The following is a 19,915-nucleotide window of genomic DNA, read 5'->3' as shown; positions in this document are numbered from 1 at the left end:
ACAGAAAATATAAAAAGAAAAAAAAGAAATAGACTAAGCATATATGAACCAAAAAAAAAAAAGCTAGTGCAACAATATCTGTCAAAGGCGAGTATGAAGTTGAAGCATTAATGCGAATAAAGCAAATAAGTTATAATTTATAATTCATGAAAAGGCTATAGAAATTATAAATTTGTATGTGCCTAATAATATAGACATAAACCATAAAACACCAAAAGCCAGCAACTACGAAAACTCAGAATTACAAAATAAAAGTGAAAAGCTCACAGAGGGATCCCTGGGGGGCACAGTGGTTTGGCGCCTGCCTTTGGCCCAGGGTGCGATCCTGGAGACCCGGGATCGAGTCCCACATTGGGCTCCCGGTGCATGGAGCCTGCTTCTCCCTCTGCCTATGTCTCTGCCTCTCTCTCTCTCTCTCTCTCTCTGTGATTATTACAAATAAATAAAAATTTTAAAAAAAGCTCACAGAAGCATAATGGCAAAATTTAACACCTCTCTCAGAAACTGCACATTTGGAGAATATATAGAGAATTTGAGTAACACGTATGACATAATTGTGAGTTTCCATATCCCTGCACTCAAAAGAGAATACAACAGAGAATACACATTCTTCTAAAGCGTGCATGCAACATTTTAAATATTTATAAAATTAACTGTACACTCTCAGTCACAAAGAGTCATAGTTATTCAAACCATATTATCTGATTACAGTGCAGTTTAATTAGAAATTAACTATTACAGCTAGTAATTAAAATCCTACAGGTTAGAAAATCTGAAAAAAAAAAAAAACCAAAAGCTTAAATAATGACTAGGTTAAAAAAGACTTCACAAGGAAAATCATAAACTGTAATGGTTTTATCAACAAACTAAAATATTAAAAATAAATTTGAGAGGTATAGCTAAAGCAATACTTAGAAGTTATGAATAGTCTTAAATATATTTACTACAATTAGCTAGCATTTAATCCAAGAAGCTAGATGAAGAAATCAAAGGAGTAAGAAAGTTGAAGCAACAGAATTATAAAAACAAAACACAAATTAATAAGCCTGGGAAAAACATTTATGGAGATGATTTAAAAAATCAATTTCTTTGAAAGCTAATAAACTAGGTAAGCCTCTAGAAAGTTTGACTAGATGTGTACACACATAAATGTATCATCATATAATGGAGTACTACTGTTCAGCCACTTGGACTGAGTGAACCAGATCATCAATACAGAGGAATCACAGATAAAATTGCTGAATGCTAAGAATTTCTGTACTTTAGGGACCTCTGGGTGACTCAGCGATTGAGCATCTGCCTGCCTTTGGCTCAGGGTGTGATCCTGGTCTGGGGATCGAGTCCCGCATCTGGCTCCCTGTGAGGAGCCTGTTCCTCCCTCTGTGTCTCTGCCTCTGTCTATCGGTATCTTATGAATAAATACAAAATCTTAAAATTTCTGTCGTTTGTTTACTTACTCATTTAACAGTGTTCTGTATGTTTACATATACAATTCAATGTGTGCGTTTGTGTATGCATGGGTATGTGGTAGATATTTATATGATCAAGTTGCCTACAACATGTTCTTCAGAAGTATGAAGCACATGGTGAAGTGTAAGCATTTTTAAATCTTCCAAGAATTTAAATTGATGTATGTGTGCTTGGAGTTTCTTTCTTTCCCCTTTCTCCTAATCCTAGTCTTTCCTTGCACAGAGATAATTATTATCCTGAGGATGGTGTTGCTTTGTTTTGTTTATTTATTTCCCAACTAGTTTTATACTTTTACATTTTGGAAAACCTCCCATTCTTATAAAGCAGTTTCTCTTTATCCACTTTAAGAAATTACAATTTTCCTTTGGCAGTTTGGTTTTTCTACTTGTTTCTTTTATTTGACAAAGGAATGACTTCATTCTTTAAAAGAGTAAGCCAACTAAATTAATACTGACATTGAGGCCCAAGACTATGAAGAAACCAATTTGCTCGTAGCACCAGTTATGCTATGGGGAAGTAAAACAAAACAAAACTGGAAAATAGTCACCATCCACTATAAATCTTCAGAGTATTTATTGGCCCATTCGACTAGCATAGAAAGAATTACAGAAAAATATAAAAGGCATTGTTCAGTGCTCTCTGAAAAAAAGCTGGTTTCTTGTACTGGTATATATTCCATTCACCAAATTCTTACATGTTCCTCGTATGAATAAAAACTGAGTGTTATTAGAGAGAGAGAGGGAGAGAGAGAGAGAGAGAGAGAGATTCATCATGGTAATTGATCCACCAATTTTGAGAAATAGTTTTCTTATACTGGTAGCCTGTGAGTAACTTTCTTTCTGGAATAAAGTAAGATAGTCATTCTAAGTACCTTTATTTTACTTTTAGACATGTTTAACCTTAACTGTATCACTAAGTGCATATTAACTAATGATTACACACATCTTACTCCCAGGTATGGTAAAGGCCAATGGGGAACACCTAATTGCCTGTCACTCATTCTAGATTATGCAGTTAGATCCTTTTACAGTTTATCAGAGTTCTCAGGATCTTTTCTTCAAAATTAAGAAATGAATTGCTGTTCTCAGAGATATTATGCTGGAGTATCCTGAGGGCAAAACTAACATTTATTAACTATTTCCCTATGTCAGAAATCTCTTCTATGAGTCACAATTGACAAATTAGTTGTTTCAGCTTTTCTATACCTCCTTGTATTTCTATCTCCTCTTCTTGTCAATTTCTTTCTTTCCTTTTTTTCCAATATCTTCCTTGGTTTAAAAACTCACAGATGCCTTACCCAGCTATGTGTTTTGCCCCTTTTATTCTGGATTGTTGATATTTAAATTTCATACAAACATGCAATTATTCCCAAATATATCACACCAATATCACGTTGTTTGTATAATGAATAAAAATAGTCTATCCAAGAACATGTGACTCAGCCTGTGAAGTCATATCTAAAACAATTACTCAAACCTATGTCTTATTGTCGCCCCCTAAAATTTCATGTGCTGTGTTCAACCTCATGTTTTAAAACTTGCAGTTTCTACCAGTCTCTATAAAATCTCTATACTCTTAGAAAATTGAACATATTAATTCGTACATTTTTTTGAGTAGACATTTAGCCAGGCTTTAAAAGTACTATAAAACTAACACAAGATACAGTTGTTTACCTCAGGAATTTGGATTTTCTGTATAACGTATGAACACATCAGCATAATTCCTGATGGTCAAAGCAGCATGTGAGCCACTGTCTAGTAGGGTTAGGTGCTCATATTTTATAAAGAAAAAATTAAATTGAGATCAGAAAGGCTTTGTGAAATTACTGGGATTGGAGAACCCAAATGGCTAGCCTACATAGTGTGTGGCAATGCAGAGTCCAAGAAGAGGTGAGAATTATAGTAGAAAAGTGAGTGTGCTGTGTTCAGGAACCAAGGATATGTCTGACCCAGCTAAACTAAAGGATCTGCACTGGGAAAGAATGAAGACAATACTAATTACTAGAGCAGGCTGCATTGGGGAGGATTTTAAAGATGAGATTTTTTTTTTGGACAAAAAAAGGAAAACACCAAAGATTTATTGAAATCCATTGATGGCTTCTAAGCAGGGAGTGGAATGTTAAACTATGACCTAAGAAATAAATTTAGAGAAATGTTTATTAATATTCCAAGGAACATTAATTAATGGGGTCACTTCGAAAGGGTCAAATAATGTCAACTAAATGTGGAATAAACTGGCACATTTGACTTCCAAGAGGAAAGCATGAACTTCCCAAACCTATTTGACAAGGGAACCCTTTCTGGGAAAGGGAAAACAATGCATGGATCATATATTCTATATGCACTGATACCACTCTCAGTCTATACACAGGCATGTGTAAGAAATGTACAGTTCTGTAGTACTAAATAGCTCACTTGATGTCTAGTTTGATTCTCTGGTCCTGGGAAATTGGTCTGTACTCCTGTTGCTGAGGCATGTCTTTCAGACCCAGTGGCTTTCTATTTCTTCCATACTATTCTGGGACTGATGGAGATACTTTTACTAACTGATCTGTTCCATGTTGAGGTATAAGAAACTCTGCGTGGATGTAGAGGGCCCCATCTCTCTTAGACATGTCAGCTCACTATTCTGTGAGGAATTTCTGCTTCCTTTTGGTTTCCATCCAGGAATGGTGCAGATATCCCATGTACCTGCCTAGTGGTTTTGGGCTTTTCCCATGAGATTGCCACGTAAATCTTCTACTCTATGTCACAAATCATTTTTTTTCTTAGAAAGCTAAATCTGTAAAACTCATAAGCAACAAAGAACTCCATTTTCCTCATATTCTCCTCTTGCTTCTATGCCCTGAGGAGGTGATTTAGTTGCCTTGTAAGCAGATTAAGACAGGAAGAAGGATGAGGGAAGGAACACCTGAGGTAAAAAAATGAGTTAGTATTTCAAAGATTCTACCTACCATGCTTGGAATACCCCTTAGGAAATGCTGGTGTGGAGAACTGAGGATGAAAAGCCAGTGAAGGAAAGGATATGTGTGGTACTGGTGCTGCTGTGAGTTTTATGATGTGTTGTCTCAAGAAATATTGCCTCCTCGTCTTATAAACCACCACCTTTGGCGTGGTCCTTTGCACAGTCCTCTCCCACATTAACTCTTGAAAAGTCCCTCTTGCTTCTGGGAACTCTTCCTCCACCATATGAAAGGAGGAGAAGCTACCTTATTGAAGACATGGGGACCAATTGAGAGACAGCAACAATAGACACCTAGGTAAGCTCCAGAGGAGCTTGAGGCTAACTGCAAGTGCACTGGTGACCTCAGCTGAGACCAGAACTGCTCAGATGAGCCTCCACTGAAGTGTTATGTGAATCATAACCAAAGGAAATGGTTGTCAAACTTACTGAGTTATGGAATGATTATTATTCATATAAATACATACAACACAACACAATACAAAACTATGTAATATGATAGATATGGTAGGCATTGAAGATAGAGGAAATAATTTGTGGGAAGATTTCCTCAATATGAATATATGGGACCAATGAAAAACCTTTAAATGGAAATAGCTGGATCGTGGAAGGGGTTCATTTTTCACTCATGGGAAGAATAAAGAAAAAGGAAGTGTCAAGTATCATTATGGAGATTCCAGTCTTCAATGACTTAGTAAACTGTAGACATGTAGGTGGATGGACCCATGCCAGATGGGGACTTGGTAGCATTCTGCAGTTGTGCCTTTTTGGAAATCACTCTCTCTCTCTCACTGGCTTGGATTCAACAGGTGGTTTTTCTGTCACTGATGAAATAAAAAACAAACATTTGTCTTATAACAGCATACTGTCAGACATGACACTAGACTCATCTTAATTCCTAATGATATGGATTACACTAAAGAAAAAATGAAGACATGTCAAAAGTATGGAGGGATTGAGGATATGTGTCTCCAGGTTCTGAATCTAAACTCCGTTTAACAAAATTGGGTGTTGCCAGTGAGCTGCGATTAGCGAGGCTCCAATAATACTCACACTAGTCTCAGGGAAACTTCTCCTAGTTCCATTAACTGCTTTTTCAGAAATGTATTTTACATATATTATTTTATTTAATCTGTAGAACATTTCTAAGATTTATTTTTTTTAATTTTTATTTATTTATGATAGTCACAGAGAGAGAGAGGCGCAGAGACACAGGCAGAGGGAGAAGCAGGCTCCATGCACCGGGAGCCCAATGTGGGATTTGATCCCGGGTCTCCAGGATCGTTCCCTGGGCCAAAGGCAAGCCCCAAACCGCTGCGCCACCCAGGGATCCCACATTTCTAAGATTTAGACATTATTTTCATCCACATTTTAGGGATGAATGGACTGATATTATATTGTTATTAATTATTATTATTATTACTAGTAGTCATAGTAGTATTATATTTGGCAAGGTGTCTTCAGGTGGGCAGTGTGTGGTGAAAACAGAAAGTATTTCTAATGTAAGGGGCTTTTAACTCCTACAGCAGCTTCCTTAAATTTTGATTTCATGAACTGTTTTCCAGTGTGTCAAGTTCTTAATCAGTTATGCCTATGTCAGTTCGTGGGCAATCATAATGAAAGACACCGATCACAGCTTCACATACTCATGTGCAGAAAAAGCTAGAAGTCTCCACCTTTAAAACAGATGCTACCACAAGAACAGATTCACTATCCAAGTTAACTCTGTCCCCAGAATTTAGTTTCTGCTTTAGGATTCTGCATGATTTTATACTGGCTGATTTTTTGAAGATGCCTCTGTGACTGTCATTTAACATATTCTGTTAGGATTCATGGATTCATACTTGGCACAGGATGAGTCTTTAGGCTTAGGTAAGATGTTTTCAGTTGTTAGATTAGGTAGACTCAGTTGAAAGAGACCGGAGACTACTGTGAGTTCAGAAGACAATGGGAAAATGTGAAGATGATTCATGCACACAGAGTCCATTTTGACTGATCTAAACAGGCCTACATGGGTCTCTGGGAAAAAGTGGAATGGACAAAAAGTTGTCCTGCTGTATTGGCCTCATGACTCTGCAGTAGCTAAATCAAATGACACTACCAAAGCTTCTCAGCCACAGCCAGGGGCTGTCTATTGATTTCCCCATTTGGGGTAGGTTTGCATGAGAACACTTGGCCTCCCTGAGGTCCCCCTCCTCAGGAAGGCAATAAAAGACCAGCCTGAGACCTACCAGAATTGGGAAGGGCAAGTTGTCATTACTACAGATATCCGCGAGAGGGAACTCCAAAGCGCTCTCTGGGTTCTGCAGAAGGCTCAGCTGTGCACTTGTTGTTCCAGCAAGTACCACCGCAGCACCAAAAGGCTAACCTTCTGAAAAGACTTCTTTTAGTGGTCTTCTGGCCTGAATCTAAGGAAGAAGGGAGGTTAGTGTATTTTCATTCACTTAGCCTTATTTTCACCATTGCCATTATACAGCATGTTCATTGTAGTGGCTAGAGGAGGGAAACGGAGTCATTTGTTGTGTACAACTCTCCACGTTCTGATGTTGGCTAACAGCATCGTTATGGTGTTGAAGAGTTCTTCCTCATATCCTTCAGACTGATCTGAGACTCGATCAGATTGAAGGTCAGTATTTCCTGTGCCATCAGTTACTGTCTTTGCAATGCAACAGGAGACACTGAACCTGTAGATGTTTGTTTTCTATTGGAGTGATCAGTGGGTTCAGGTGTCAGATCTGATTTTAAAGGCTAGAAGGATTTGGTATGCAAATCAAACTGAGTGTGGTAATCCTCTGCTTTCACAGCCAGTCTCCCCTCAGCCTGATTTCCTCTTTGACTTTCTGAGTGCTCAAGTTCTAACATCTAAAGGATCTGCCTCTCAGGACACAATCTGCCTGACCCTACTTCTCTGTTGCTCTGCTCTGGGCCATCTTCAAGGATGACTTTCTGCAGTCAGGGTCCAAGGGAAATAGTCATTACATGCTGGCTATGTGGTGGCTGTGTTCCCTTGTGATACCACACCAACCCACCCAGAGATGATGTTTTCGGTTAAATAGGTTGAACATTTACTGAAAAGAGCCTAAACCACAATGAAGTGTGGAAACACACTTCCTCACACACACACTCAAACATACATGTATATATAAACCTACACACAAGCACAAGGCTTGAAAGGGAACATAGAATAAGGAAAACAAGGTATCCTGAGGTTATGAATGCATTTATTGACCACCAGTTTCCAGAGATGATTTTTAATTACTCAACATTCCCTACTGAAGCAAGAACTTTCCAAAGAAAAGTTGATCAGCAGTGAGAAGCTGAGTTCAAAGTTTCTACTGCTCAAAAGAATGTTTCCCTTTGAAGATACCTTAACATTGCTTAAATAACTGAATTCTTTAAGAGTCAACAGATGAGCCAAGGTGTCGAAGGATAAACAGATGAGCAACATTTCACCAAATAACCTTAAACACCTGGTCACTACTCTGCACAAGGCAATAAATGTTCCCAGGATGATTAATTAAAGGGGTCACTTCAAAAGGGTGGAATAATGTCAAATATATGTGGAAGAAAACTGGGGCATTTGACTTCCAAAAGGAAAGTAAGAATTTCCTAGACCTATTTAACAAGGGAACCCTTCCTGGGAAAGAGAAAACAATGCATGGATCATATATTCTATCTGCACTGATAGCAATCTCTGTCTATACACTGGCATGAGTCAGAAATGTACTGTTCTGTAGTTTTAAATAGTTCACTTGATGCCTTGTTTGATTCTCTGTTCTGAGACTGGTAGTGATTTAGGTTTTCTTAATTGCCCCCATGAGTGTGTCTATGTTCTGGAGTCTTCTGGTGCTGGGGAGGCTGTAAATTGGTGAAGTGCCACTTATCTGGTTGCTCTGTGTCATTGGTGTATACAGTAGCTGCTGAAGTGTCCAAATTGCTGTCTGATCCTGGGAAGTTGGTGTGTACTCCTGTTGCTGAGGCATGTCTTTCACACCCAGTGGCTTTCTATTTCTCCCAACTATTCTGGGACTGATGGAGATACTTTTACTAACTGATCTGTTCCATGTTGAGGTATAAGAAACTGCATGGACATAGAGTGCCCCATCTTTCCTGGACATGTCAGCTTGCTATTCTGTCAGGAATTATTGCTTCCTTTAGGTTTCTATCCATGGAAAGGTGCAGATATCCTATACTCCTACCCTGTGGTTTTGGCTTTTCCCATGAGATTACCACCTAAATCTTCTACTCTATGCCACGAATCATTTTTGTTTCCTAGAAAGCTAACTCTGATAAACTCATAAGCAACATGGAGATCCCTTTTCCTCATATTCTACTCTTGCTTCTATGCCCGAGGAGGTGATTTAGTTGCCTCTTAAGGCAGCTTAAGACAGGAAGAAGGATGAGGGAAGGAATACCTGAGGTAAAAAAATGAGTTAGTATTTCAAAGATTCTTCCTACCCTACTTGGAATACCCCTTAGGAAATGCTGGTGTACAGAACTGAGAATGAGAAGCCAGTGAAGAAAAGGATATGTGCGGTAGTGGTGCTGCTGTGAGTTTTATGATGTGTGATCTCAAGAAATAATGCCTCCTCATCTTGTAAACCACCACCTTTGGCGTGGTCTTTTGCACATTCCTCTCCCACATTAACTCTTGAAAAGTCCCTCTTGCTTCTGGGAACTCTTCCTCCACCATATGAAAGGAGGAGAACCTACGTTATTGAAGACATGGGGACCAATTGAGAGCCAGCGCCAATACACAAACACCTAGGTTAGCTCCAGATGAGCTGCAGGCTAACTGCAAGTGCACAAGTTCCCTCAGCTGAGACCAGAACTGCTCAGATGAACCTCCACTGATGTGTTATGTGAATCATAACCAAAGAAATGGTTGTCTAACCTACTAGGTTATGGAATGATTTTTATTATCCATATAAAAGTATACAACACAACACAGTACAATACAATTCAAAAACCATGTCATAGGATATGATAGGCATTGAAGAAAGAGGAGATAATTTGTGGGAAGATTTCCTCAATATGAATATATGGGACCAAGGAAAAAACTTTAAATGGAAATAGCTGGGTCTTGGAAGGGGTTCATTTCTCATTCATTGGAAAAAGAGATAAAGAGGAAGTGTCAAGGGTCATTATGGAGATTCCAGTCTTCAGTGACTTACTAAACTATAGACATGTAGGTGGATGGACCCATGCCAGATGGGGACTTGGTAGCATTCTGCAGTTGTGCTCTTTTGGAAATCACTATCACTCTCACAGGCTTGAATTCAACAGTTTGTTTTTCTGTCAGTGATGACACAAAAAACAAACACTTGTCTTACACCAGCACTGACTCATCTTAATTCCTGATGACACGGATTATCCAAAAGCTTCCCTCAACACAATGAGGTATATGTCGTAAAACGAAGACATGTCAAAAGTATGGAGGGATTGATGATGTGTGTCTCCAGGTTCTGAATCTAAACTCCGTTTTACAAAAAATGGGGTGTTGCCAATGAGCTGTGATTAGCTAGGCTCCAATAATACTCGCACTAGTCCAGGGGAACGTATCCTAGTTCTATTCATTGCCATTTAGAAATGTGTTTTACATCCTTTATCTTATTGAATCTTGACAACATTTCTAAGATTTAGACATTATTTTTATCCACATTTTAGGCATGAATAAAGTGATACCGAGCTAGAGTAATTGGCAAAAGGTCATATAGCTGATAAATGGGGCACTGGAGTTTGTACTCTAGAGAGGTAGTTTGACATCAAGTCAAGTCCTTTCTCTCAATGATGCTGGTTTTTTTCGACTCATTTTAAAGAGCACTGGAATCCTGTGGTGCCTCAAGAGCCACTGATCAAAAAGAGGATGGAGCAGGAATAAAAGTCCCGTGCTCTGGTTTCAACCAGAGCACATTTATATATTATAAGTAGAAATAAATAATTATGCATTATATGTTTAACTACATATATCATATATATAGATGTGGGATCCATTTAAAAATGTGTTTAAAAAAATCCCAAACACTGTATCATACCATGCTATCTCCTAATACTGCCAGAAACGTCTTGAAGTTTCTATGCTTTCTTGGGTCTCCAACAGTGTAAAACTTCCCTTGACCTGTTAGCCAGCCTTCAGAGAAGGAGCAGCTGGGAATCATTGCCCTGGGGATGCTCTGGGCTCCAGAACAGGGCTAAGTATCTGCCATGACCCCTGGCAACCTTGCTGTCTGTGTCTCCCTAAAGCCTATTAAACTATTCACAGTACCTGCAGCCTTCTCATTGTTATGACAACTCTTTGAATTCTCTCCCAAGAGAGAAGTGATGTCTTCTCCAAATATCCCGAGGCAATTTTCATACAAAAACTGTATAAGAGAAGCCTGTAATGCAAAAAGAACACAATGGGGTGCTCTTTTTCATATGGAAGAGTTAGAAGTCACATTTTGTTTATAGACCTTGGATCTAACCAAAAATGTGAAAGACTTCTATGAAAACTTCAGAGTTGATAAAAATATATAGAAACCCAAGTTCTCTAATAAAATAAGAAAGCATGATACTTTCTGTTGTACTTTGAGTACAGATTTTAAAATACTACTAGTCAGTGGGCTAAAGTCCTAATTTGTGGCATTTAATAACTAATATTGTGATACCAGTGGTTACATCTTTAAAACTAGGATAGCTTTCAAAGTAACCTACCTTCTTAAAGTTTACTTATTTTGTAAACTTTTGCTTCCAGAAAATATTGGGTTGTAACTTAGGATAATATCTGATTAAAATGTATAAAGCATAGACAAAATCCTATGAAATCCATTTCTTAAATAGGGAAGAATATTTTTTGGAATGTGGATATTCCTGTGGATTTTTTTTGATGTTTTCTTTTTCTTTCTCTTTTCTTTTCTTTTCTTTCTTTTTTTTTTTTTTTTGAGTAAAAACTCACAGGGCTGGGGAGAAAACATGTCTGTCTGTCTAACTGCAGTCCCTTCTCAGGTCTTGCTTTGCCTAATGCTGGCTCTCGGCATGAGCTTGGGGAAAAGCTGCCATCTTATTAGGCATGTGTGGCTTCATTAGGATGTTCTGGAATATCTCACTAGTTTCTGTCTGATGTAGCAGAGGCAAAAGAGTAGCCAAGTATTTTTCTAAATGAGCCACAACTTGCAGAGCAAAGCCAATGTGTTTGGAGCCATGGGTGCTCATAGTGCCCGAGACACCTAGGATGTGCCAGTAACGACAACAGGAGCTAGGTCTTGTTACCATTGTGTCATGAGGAAACCATGCCTTCGCCCAAGTTTACAAGCTCCCCCCCTCAAGGATCAGGCTGAGATTTGAACCTTGGCTTGTCAAACTCTAGAGCCCAGGTCTTTTCTACCATATTACATCACTCTTCTCTCTCTTTTGTTTAGTCAGTCTAGTATTGAATCTCCTGGATGGGAAAGAAGTGACTCAACTGCTCTGTGTTTCCCACTTTAACAACACCCCTTCCCATATTCCACCAGAGAAGGATAGCAAACTCTGCCATTCCAAGGAAGCCTATGAAGATGTGCACTTTTCAGAACTGATCCATCCAATTTACTACTACACATTTCAGATTCAAAGCATGGATTCTAAACCCCAGGGGACACATATGAGAGCTCTCCCTACCTTTTTTACGAAGTTCTCTTCCAATTCCAAGCTGCCAGAATTAGGTGGACAAAGAATGCTTGGGGCTATACACACTGATAAATCATAAGGTGTTATCTGGTTGGGTGAGGATTCTTGCTCAATGCTGTATAACACTCCAAAAAGGTACCGCAAGACAACAACATTCACATTTGGCAGCTGAGCTAGAAGCCTAAAGTCAGAAAGATGTACTTTTGAATAAGGCAAGTCATTGCACTTAGCTGCTGGAAGTATAGAGACAGAGAGCAGAGAACATCTTACTAGATCTAGTATACAACCTGCTGTAGCAGAGTTCCAGGCATGAATGTATACAAATATGTTTTACCGAATTCAATTTCTGAGCTAACCCACTCCGGTTGAATGTTGACAAACTGAAGGTTATACCATGGGCTGTTGATGCTCTGGCATCTCTCTTAGGCCACTGACTTTTGTCTACCATTTTCATATATTCAGAAGGTGTACAATGGCTAAGGAGTCCACGTTAATAAGGTCAGACGAAGAGCAATAATAGCCATAAGGCATGCCTGTATTCTGAAACTGGCCTCCGTGGGTGTGAAGAATTGAAACTATTTGGCATTGAATGTTATTTTAGTGGTCAAAGTGGCAAGAAGGAAGCCAATATTTTCCTAATAGTATATTGGCTGTATTTCTGAGCCATGACCAGAGTAGAGTAATTATTGCATCATTACCTCTGGGCTGCATTTATTTTCTCCTCCTCAGTCACTTCGTCAAGAACATCAAGCCATTTTTCATAGAGTTCCGATGAAAGTAAACTTCCTTCGATATTTTCAAGAAAATCCTTATGTGGATAGAAAAATAAATAAATACATGCAAACAGACACACTCACAGAGATGTAGAGACTCACACACACACAAATATATGTATATATGATAAAAGATATATATTGGAAATATCACAGAGAAAACACTTAGTTCAAAACTTCAGTTCAGTCCCTAATTTCTTCATAGATACCCAAACTGTGACCCACACGGAGTTCACCTCATACTCTCCATTGACTTGCATGTGCAAAAACAGGTTGTGGATTTTCTCCAACAAAAACGAAAGCATCAAAGCAGAGCGTACGCTTCAGTGGAAAGGAAGACAAAGCTCCCTTCTATCATATGGCACTTACTCTTTTGTGTGCTTTTTTGCAAACTACTACAAAAGCTACTCTCATCATTGCTTCATTCTTCCTTTCCTTAACTGTACAAAAGTAGAGAGTCTAATGGCAAACTCATGATGGTCCTGAGGATGTATTCATTTCTAGTGTAGACCAATTCTCCAGAGAGTTTGACATGATACTATTCAGGCCAAGGTTGCAGAGTCTGATTCTCCACAAAGATTAGTCAACTTTAGGTAGGGAAAGCTTCAGAAATGTCTAAGAACTCTATGCACACGTGGTCACCATCTTCCTAGTCTGTGCCTATAACATGGAAATGGAAAAGACCCTACTAAACCTTGCTAGAAACATCAATTGCAGGTGTGCACCTTCAAGAGGGCAACACTTATCATGCTATTCGAGTACCTAACGTATCATCATTCTTTCCCCTGTGTCTTGATGCCTATATATATATTTACTGGTGTGTTTTACTCTAGCCCAGTGTAGTAGTGGTCAGGGACTATTGCTATTTATCGTATAGTTGAACAGTAATGGGGGGCAAGGAAAGACCACTTGCGACAAGAAAGGACCAAATATGACCTTGGTTCTAAGAGTGCCATAATAACTGCCTTAATATAGTTTTGTTCAGAGCTGTTAGCAAGTGCCAAGGTAGATGGATTAAATTCTTTGTTCTAGTTTTCAGTTCTTTCTCCATTACCATTTTAGCAATAGAATGGGATATCTGTGATGTAGCTGTATAATTTCCAAATTAATCTAGTTCTTGAGTCGATCTACTGAATTTTCAGAATTCCAAACTACATTTGTCCGTTGCACCTACTCCTAAAGTTAGATTTATCAAAAGAGGCATGTAGCTAGAGCTGGTTACTGTATCGTTACAACCTTGGATGGTGGGCTAGACATCACAAATATTAACAAAAGGATACCTAGGATCTGGTGAAAGGAGACACAAATGGCAAAATCCTTCCTCCATGACTTATAAAGTAAAAGGCATCAAGAAACAGGAGACAATGATGGTTAACAATGATTGGTCGCCTCACTGAGCCTTTTTATATTCCTCATAAAGTAAACATTTGCTTACTATTGTAAACTTCTAGATCTATTCTCAAATTTTTCATGTGATTTTTCTTTTGGAAACTGCCTTCATTAGGAGCATCGTGAGGAAGTCATCAGAGACAGGATGTTTTCTTTGGTAAACATTATGTATGTGTTAATGTGTATTTTGAAATTTCTTATTATTATAGTAGTCACATTAGTATTAGTCTTTTGCATGGAGTCCTCAGGTGGGAGGTGTTTGGTGAAAACAGAAAGTATTTCTAATGTAAGGAGCTTTTACCTTCTACAGTAGCTTTCTTAAATTTTGATTTCATGAAGTGTTTTCCAGTTTGACAAGTTCTTAATCAGTTATGCCTATGTTTTTTCTTGGGCAATCATAATGAAAGACACCATCACAGCTTGAGTAACTCATGTGTGGATAAAGCTAGAACTTTCCCCACCTTTAAAACAGATGCTACCAGAAGAACAGATTCACTGTCCAAGTTCACTCTGTCCCCAGAATTTAGTTTCTTTTTTAGGATTCTGCATGATTTTATACTGGCTGATTTTCTGAAGATGCCTTCCATGAGTGGTCATTTTTGATTTGATAAGGAAAGCACATAATGTAGGAAAAAAAGAAGAGTATATGGCATTTCATATCCCAAGCCCAGAGCAAAAGCTTGCTTCCTTTTTGAAAGAGCTAGGCTATCGGATGGTATACAGTTTTAGAGCTCCAAGAAGTAAAGTCAGTTTAGATTCTTTAGTCAATGTCTCTCTATAGTTTTACCCAAAATCCACCTTACATACACTGAAACTTTGTAATCACTTATTTAAATCAGATTTTTTTCATTGACTTTACCCTTTTTAAATCAAACTTCCGTGTTTCAAGGCCTTGTGGAATCCTCACCTGTCTCCTACTTTATCAGTCTTTTCTCATTATTCCCTTCCATAGATGCTCTTCCCCATATATGGAAATCTTTTTCTATACCCATTTCCCATTTGTTGATTCCTCTTTAAGTGATTGTATCCTCCATTCCTACTATCTCTATTTCCCTTCCTCTTTAAAAGAAAAGCTCAAATACTCTCTTATTCTCTGATTACATTCCCTTCATGAGTCTTTCAACGTCCTTTGCTCTATCTTCATGTCCTCTCCCTACAGTGTAGAAAGATATAAGCGCTGGAGTCAGATGGACCTAAGGTTCAGAAACCTACTATGCTTCTGATCTACTGTGTTACCTGGGGCACATGCGAACTGTACTGAAAATTTTCTAATCCATTTATAATGTGTGGAAGATGATAGTTCTAGCTACCCCCTAAAATTGCTGTGATGCAAGGACTGGGGTAGCAGCTAGCATGTAACTAACGTGGTTAATTTCTTCACCACTAGGATAACATTCCCAAATCTAGTGCAGCATTGCAGAGGTCCTGGGTACTCTGCAAATTTCCATACTGACAATTCAGTACACCGATTGGAGATAACACAGGCCAAACTCTGGCTGTCATTTAACATCCTCTTTTAGAATTAGCAGATTCATATATGCCTCCAGATGAGTCTTTATGCTTAGGTAAGATGTTTTCAGTTGTTAGATTAAGTAGACTCAGTTGAAAGAGACCTGAGACTACTGTGAGTTTAGGAAGACAACAGCAGAATGTGAAGATGATTCATGCACACAGAGTCCATTTTGACTGATCTGAACAGGCCTACATGGGTCTCTGTGGAAACAAGTGGAATGGACAAAACGTCGTTCAGTGTATTGGCCTCATGACTCTGCAGTAGGTAAATCAAATGACACTACCAAGTTTCTCACCCAAAGCCAGGTGCTGTCTAATGATTTCTCCATTTGGGGTAGGTTTGCATGAGGACACTTGGCCTCTCCGAGGTCCCTCTCCTCAGGAAGGCAATAAAAGACCAAACTGAGACCTACCAGTATTGGGAACGGGAAGTTGTCCTTATGAAATATATCCGTGAGGGAAACTCCAAAGAGCTGTCCTGATTTTTCAGACGGTGCAGCTGTGCACTGGTTGTTCTGCCAAGTGCCAGCACAGTGGCCAAAGGACGAGTTTGTGAAAGCACTGCTTTCCTTGGTGTTCTGGACAGAATCTAAGGAAGAAGGGAGATTAGTGTGTTTTAATTCACGTAGACTTATTTTCACCATTGCCATTATACAGCATGTTCATTGTAGAGGCTAGAAGAGGGAAACTGAGTCATTTGTTGTGTAGAACTCTCCATGTTCTGATGTTGGCTAACAGCATCCTCATGGCATTGATGAGTTCTTGCCAATAACTTTCAGACTGACGGTTAAACCTAGGGACTTGATCAGACTCAAAGTGATTATTTCCTCTGCCATCAGTTACTGCCATTACACTGATCTGGAGGCACTGAAACTGTAGGTGTTTGTTTTCTACTGGTGTGATCAGTGGGTTCAGGTATCAGATCTGATTTTATTTTTTTATTTTTTTCTGATTTTAAGAGCTATAAGTTTTTGGTATGCAAATCAAGCTAGGTTGTTAATCCTGTGCTTTCACAACCAGGCTCCCCTCAGCCTCAGATTCTCTCCTTGGGTTTCTGAGTGCTCAAGTTTCTACCATCCAAAGGAATTGCCTATCAGGACACAATCTGCCTGACCCCTACTTCTCTGGTTCCACTGCTCTGGGCCATCTTCAAGGATGACTTTCTGCAGTCAGGGTCCTTGGGAAGTAGTCATTACATGCTGGCTATGTGGTGTCTGTGTTCTCTTGTCAACCCCACCAACCCACCCAGAGATGATGTTTTTGGTTAAATATGTTTAACATTTACTGTAAAGAGCCTAAACCACAATGAAGTGTGGAAACACACTTCCTCACACACACACTCAAACATACATGTGTATATACACCTACATACAAGTACAAGGCTTGAAAGAAAACATAGAAAATGCAAAACAATAAGAGGTTAGGAGTGCATTGATAGACCACCAGTTTCCAGAGATGATTTTTAATTACTCAACATTCCCTATTGAAGGAAGAACTTTCCAAAGAAAAGGAGATCAGCAGCGAGAAGCTGAGTTCAAATTTCTACTGCTCAGCTGTGAATGTTTCCCTTTGAAGATATCTTAACATTTCTTAAATAACCGATTGCTTTAAGAGTCAACAGATGAGACAAGCTGTCGAAGGATAAAAAGATGAGGAACATTTCACCAAATAACCTTAAACACTGGGCAATTTGGCTTTTTTGGGATATAGTACGTGCATCAGCACCTCCACTCGTGTGGGGCCAGCACTGCACCAGAAGCATCCTGGTTCTGCCACTTAGGAAGCTCAGCATTTTATTTTATTTATTTTTTTTTAATTTTTATTTATTTATGATAGTTACAGAGAGAGAGACAGAGGCAGAGACACAGGCAGAGGGAGAAGCAGGCTCCATGCACCGGGAGCCCGATGTGGGATTCGATCCCGGGTCTCCAGGATCGCGCCCTGGGCCAAAGGCAGGCGCCAAACCGCTGCGCCACCCAGGGATCCCGAAACTCAGCATTTTAAAGCTTTGGTTTGCTCAACTGTAACATAAATGATGCTGCCTACACCAAGTTAAACTAAATATATAAGATACTACTCGGCACAAGGCAATAAATATTTCCAGGATCATTAATGAATGGGGTCGCTTCAAAAGGGTCGAATAATGTCAAATAAATCTGGGAAAAACTGGTGCATTTGACTTCCAAAAGGAAAATATGAATTTCCCAAGCCTATTTGACGAGAGAACCCTTTCTGGGAAAGGGAAAACAATGCATGGATCATATATTCTATATGCACTGATAGCAATCTCCGTCTATACACTGGCATAAGTCAGAAATGTACAGTTCTGTAGTTCTAAATAGCTCACTTGTTGTCCAGTTTGATTCTCTGTTCCAAGACTGGTAGAGATTTAGGTTTTCTTAATTGCCCCCATGAGTGTGTCTGTTCTGGAGTGTTCTGGTGCCAGACAGGTTGTAAAATGGTGAAGTGCCACTTATCTGATTGCTCTGTGTCATTGATGTATATAAATAGCCGCTGCGGGGTCCAGACTGCTCTCTGGTCCTGGGAAATTGGCCTGTACTCCTATTGCTGAGGCATGTCTTTCACACCCAGTGACTTTCTTTTTCTTCCATACTCTTCTGGGACTGAAGGAGATACATGTTCCATGTTGAGGTATAAGAAACTCTGCATGGACATAGAGGGTCCCATTGTTCTTAGACATGTCAGCTCACTGTTCTGTGAGGAATTTCTGCTTCCATTTGGTTTCCATGCAGGAAATGGTGCAGATATCCCATGTACCTACCTAGTGGTTTTGGGCTTTTTCCCCTTGGGATTGCCACCTAAATCTTCTACTCTATGCCATGAATCATTTCTGTTTCCTAGAAAGCTAAGTCTTTAAGACTCATAAGCATCAAAGAGCACCCTTTTCCTCATATTCTCCTCTTGCTTCTATTCCCTGAGGAGGTGAGTTGTCTCTTAAGGCAGCTTAAGACAGGAAGAAGGATGAGGGAAGGAATATCTCAGGTAAAAAAAAATGAGTTAGTATTTCAAAGATTCTTCCTACCCTACTTGGAATACCCCTTAGGAAATGCTGGTGTACAGAACTGAGGAGGAAAAGCCAGTGAAGGAAAGGATATGCGTGTACTGGTGCTGCTGTGAGTTTTATGATGTGTGGTCTTAAGAAATAATGCCTCCTCATCTTGTAAACCACCACCTTTGGCGTGGTCCTTTGCACAGTCCTCTCCCACATTAACTCTTGAAAAGTCCCTCTTGCTTCTGGGAACTCTTCCTCCACCATATGAAAGGAGGAGAAGCTACCTTATTGAAGACATGGGGACCAATTGAGAGCCAGCACCAATACACAAATACCTAGGTTTGACATCAAGTCAAGTCCTTTTCTCTCAATGACGCTGGTTCTTTTCAACTCATTTTAAAGAGCACCGGAATCCTGTGGTGCCTCAAGAGCCATTGATCAAAAAGAGGATGGAGCAGGAATAAAACCCCCCTGCTCTGGTTTCAACCAGAGCACATTTATATATTATAAGTAGAAATTAATAATTATGCATTATATGCTTAACAACATATATAATATAGATGTGGGATCCATTTAAAATTGTGTTAAAAAAAATCCCCAAACACTGTATCATACCATGCTATTTCCTAATACTGCCAGAAACGTCTTGAAGTTTCTATGCTATCTTGGGTCTCCAACAGTGTGAAGCCTCCCTGACCTGCTAGCCAGCCTTCAGAAGAAGGAGCAGCTGGGAATCATTGCCCTGGGGATGCTCTGGGCTCCAGAACAGGGCTAAGTATCTGCCATGACCCCTGGCAGCCTTGCTGTCTGTGTCTCCCTAAAGCCTATTAAACTATTCACAGTACCTGCAGCCTTCTCATTGTTATGACAACTCTTTGAATTCTCTCCCAAGAGAGAAGTGATGTCTTCTCCAAATATCCCGAGGCAATTTTCAATCAAAAACTGTATAAGAGAAGCCTGTAATGCAAAAAGAACACAATGGGGTGCTCTTTTTTATATGGAAGAGTTATAAGTCACATTTTGTTTATAGACCTTGGATCTAACCAAAAATGTGAAAGACTTCTATGAACAATTCAGAGTTGATAATAATATATAGAAACCCATGTTCTCTAATAAAATAACTTAGTGTGATACTTTCCGTTGCACTTTGGGT

At 39.2% G+C, this 19,915-nt stretch overlaps 1 protein-coding gene across 15 annotated transcripts in view; it reads right to left on the bottom strand.

The window, feature by feature from the left end:
- LOC112668321 (rho GTPase-activating protein 20-like) overlaps positions 1–19,915 on the bottom strand; it is a 111,572-nt gene that overhangs the window by 26,848 nt on the left and 64,809 nt on the right. For 9 of the 15 annotated variants that reach the window (XM_049097107.1, XM_049097106.1, XM_049097103.1 and 6 more), the window contains 7 exons: positions 19,608–19,719; positions 16,163–16,338; positions 12,774–12,883; positions 12,067–12,256; positions 10,697–10,808; positions 6,663–6,839; positions 2,014–5,255 (listed from right to left, as the gene is read on the bottom strand). In XM_049097107.1, the coding sequence (XP_048953064.1) occupies positions 6,691–6,839; positions 10,697–10,808; positions 12,067–12,256; positions 12,774–12,883; positions 16,163–16,338; positions 19,608–19,719 (849 nt within the window). In that variant the 3' untranslated portion in view covers positions 2,014–5,255; positions 6,663–6,690. Of the gene's footprint in view, positions 1–2,013; positions 5,256–6,662; positions 6,840–10,696; positions 10,809–12,066; positions 12,257–12,773; positions 12,884–16,162; positions 16,339–19,607; positions 19,720–19,915 lie in introns of those variants that run through there. The other 6 variants (XM_049097101.1, XM_049097102.1, XM_049097100.1 and 3 more) reach the window with 4 other exon arrangements.

This window comes from Canis lupus, chromosome 19 (genome assembly GCF_003254725.2).
Source record: "Canis lupus dingo isolate Sandy chromosome 19, ASM325472v2, whole genome shotgun sequence".
Classification (NCBI taxonomy): Eukaryota; Metazoa; Chordata; class Mammalia; order Carnivora; family Canidae; genus Canis; species Canis lupus.
Note: the sequence above shows the minus strand (reverse complement) of the source record. Positions and strands in the feature narration are given on the sequence as shown.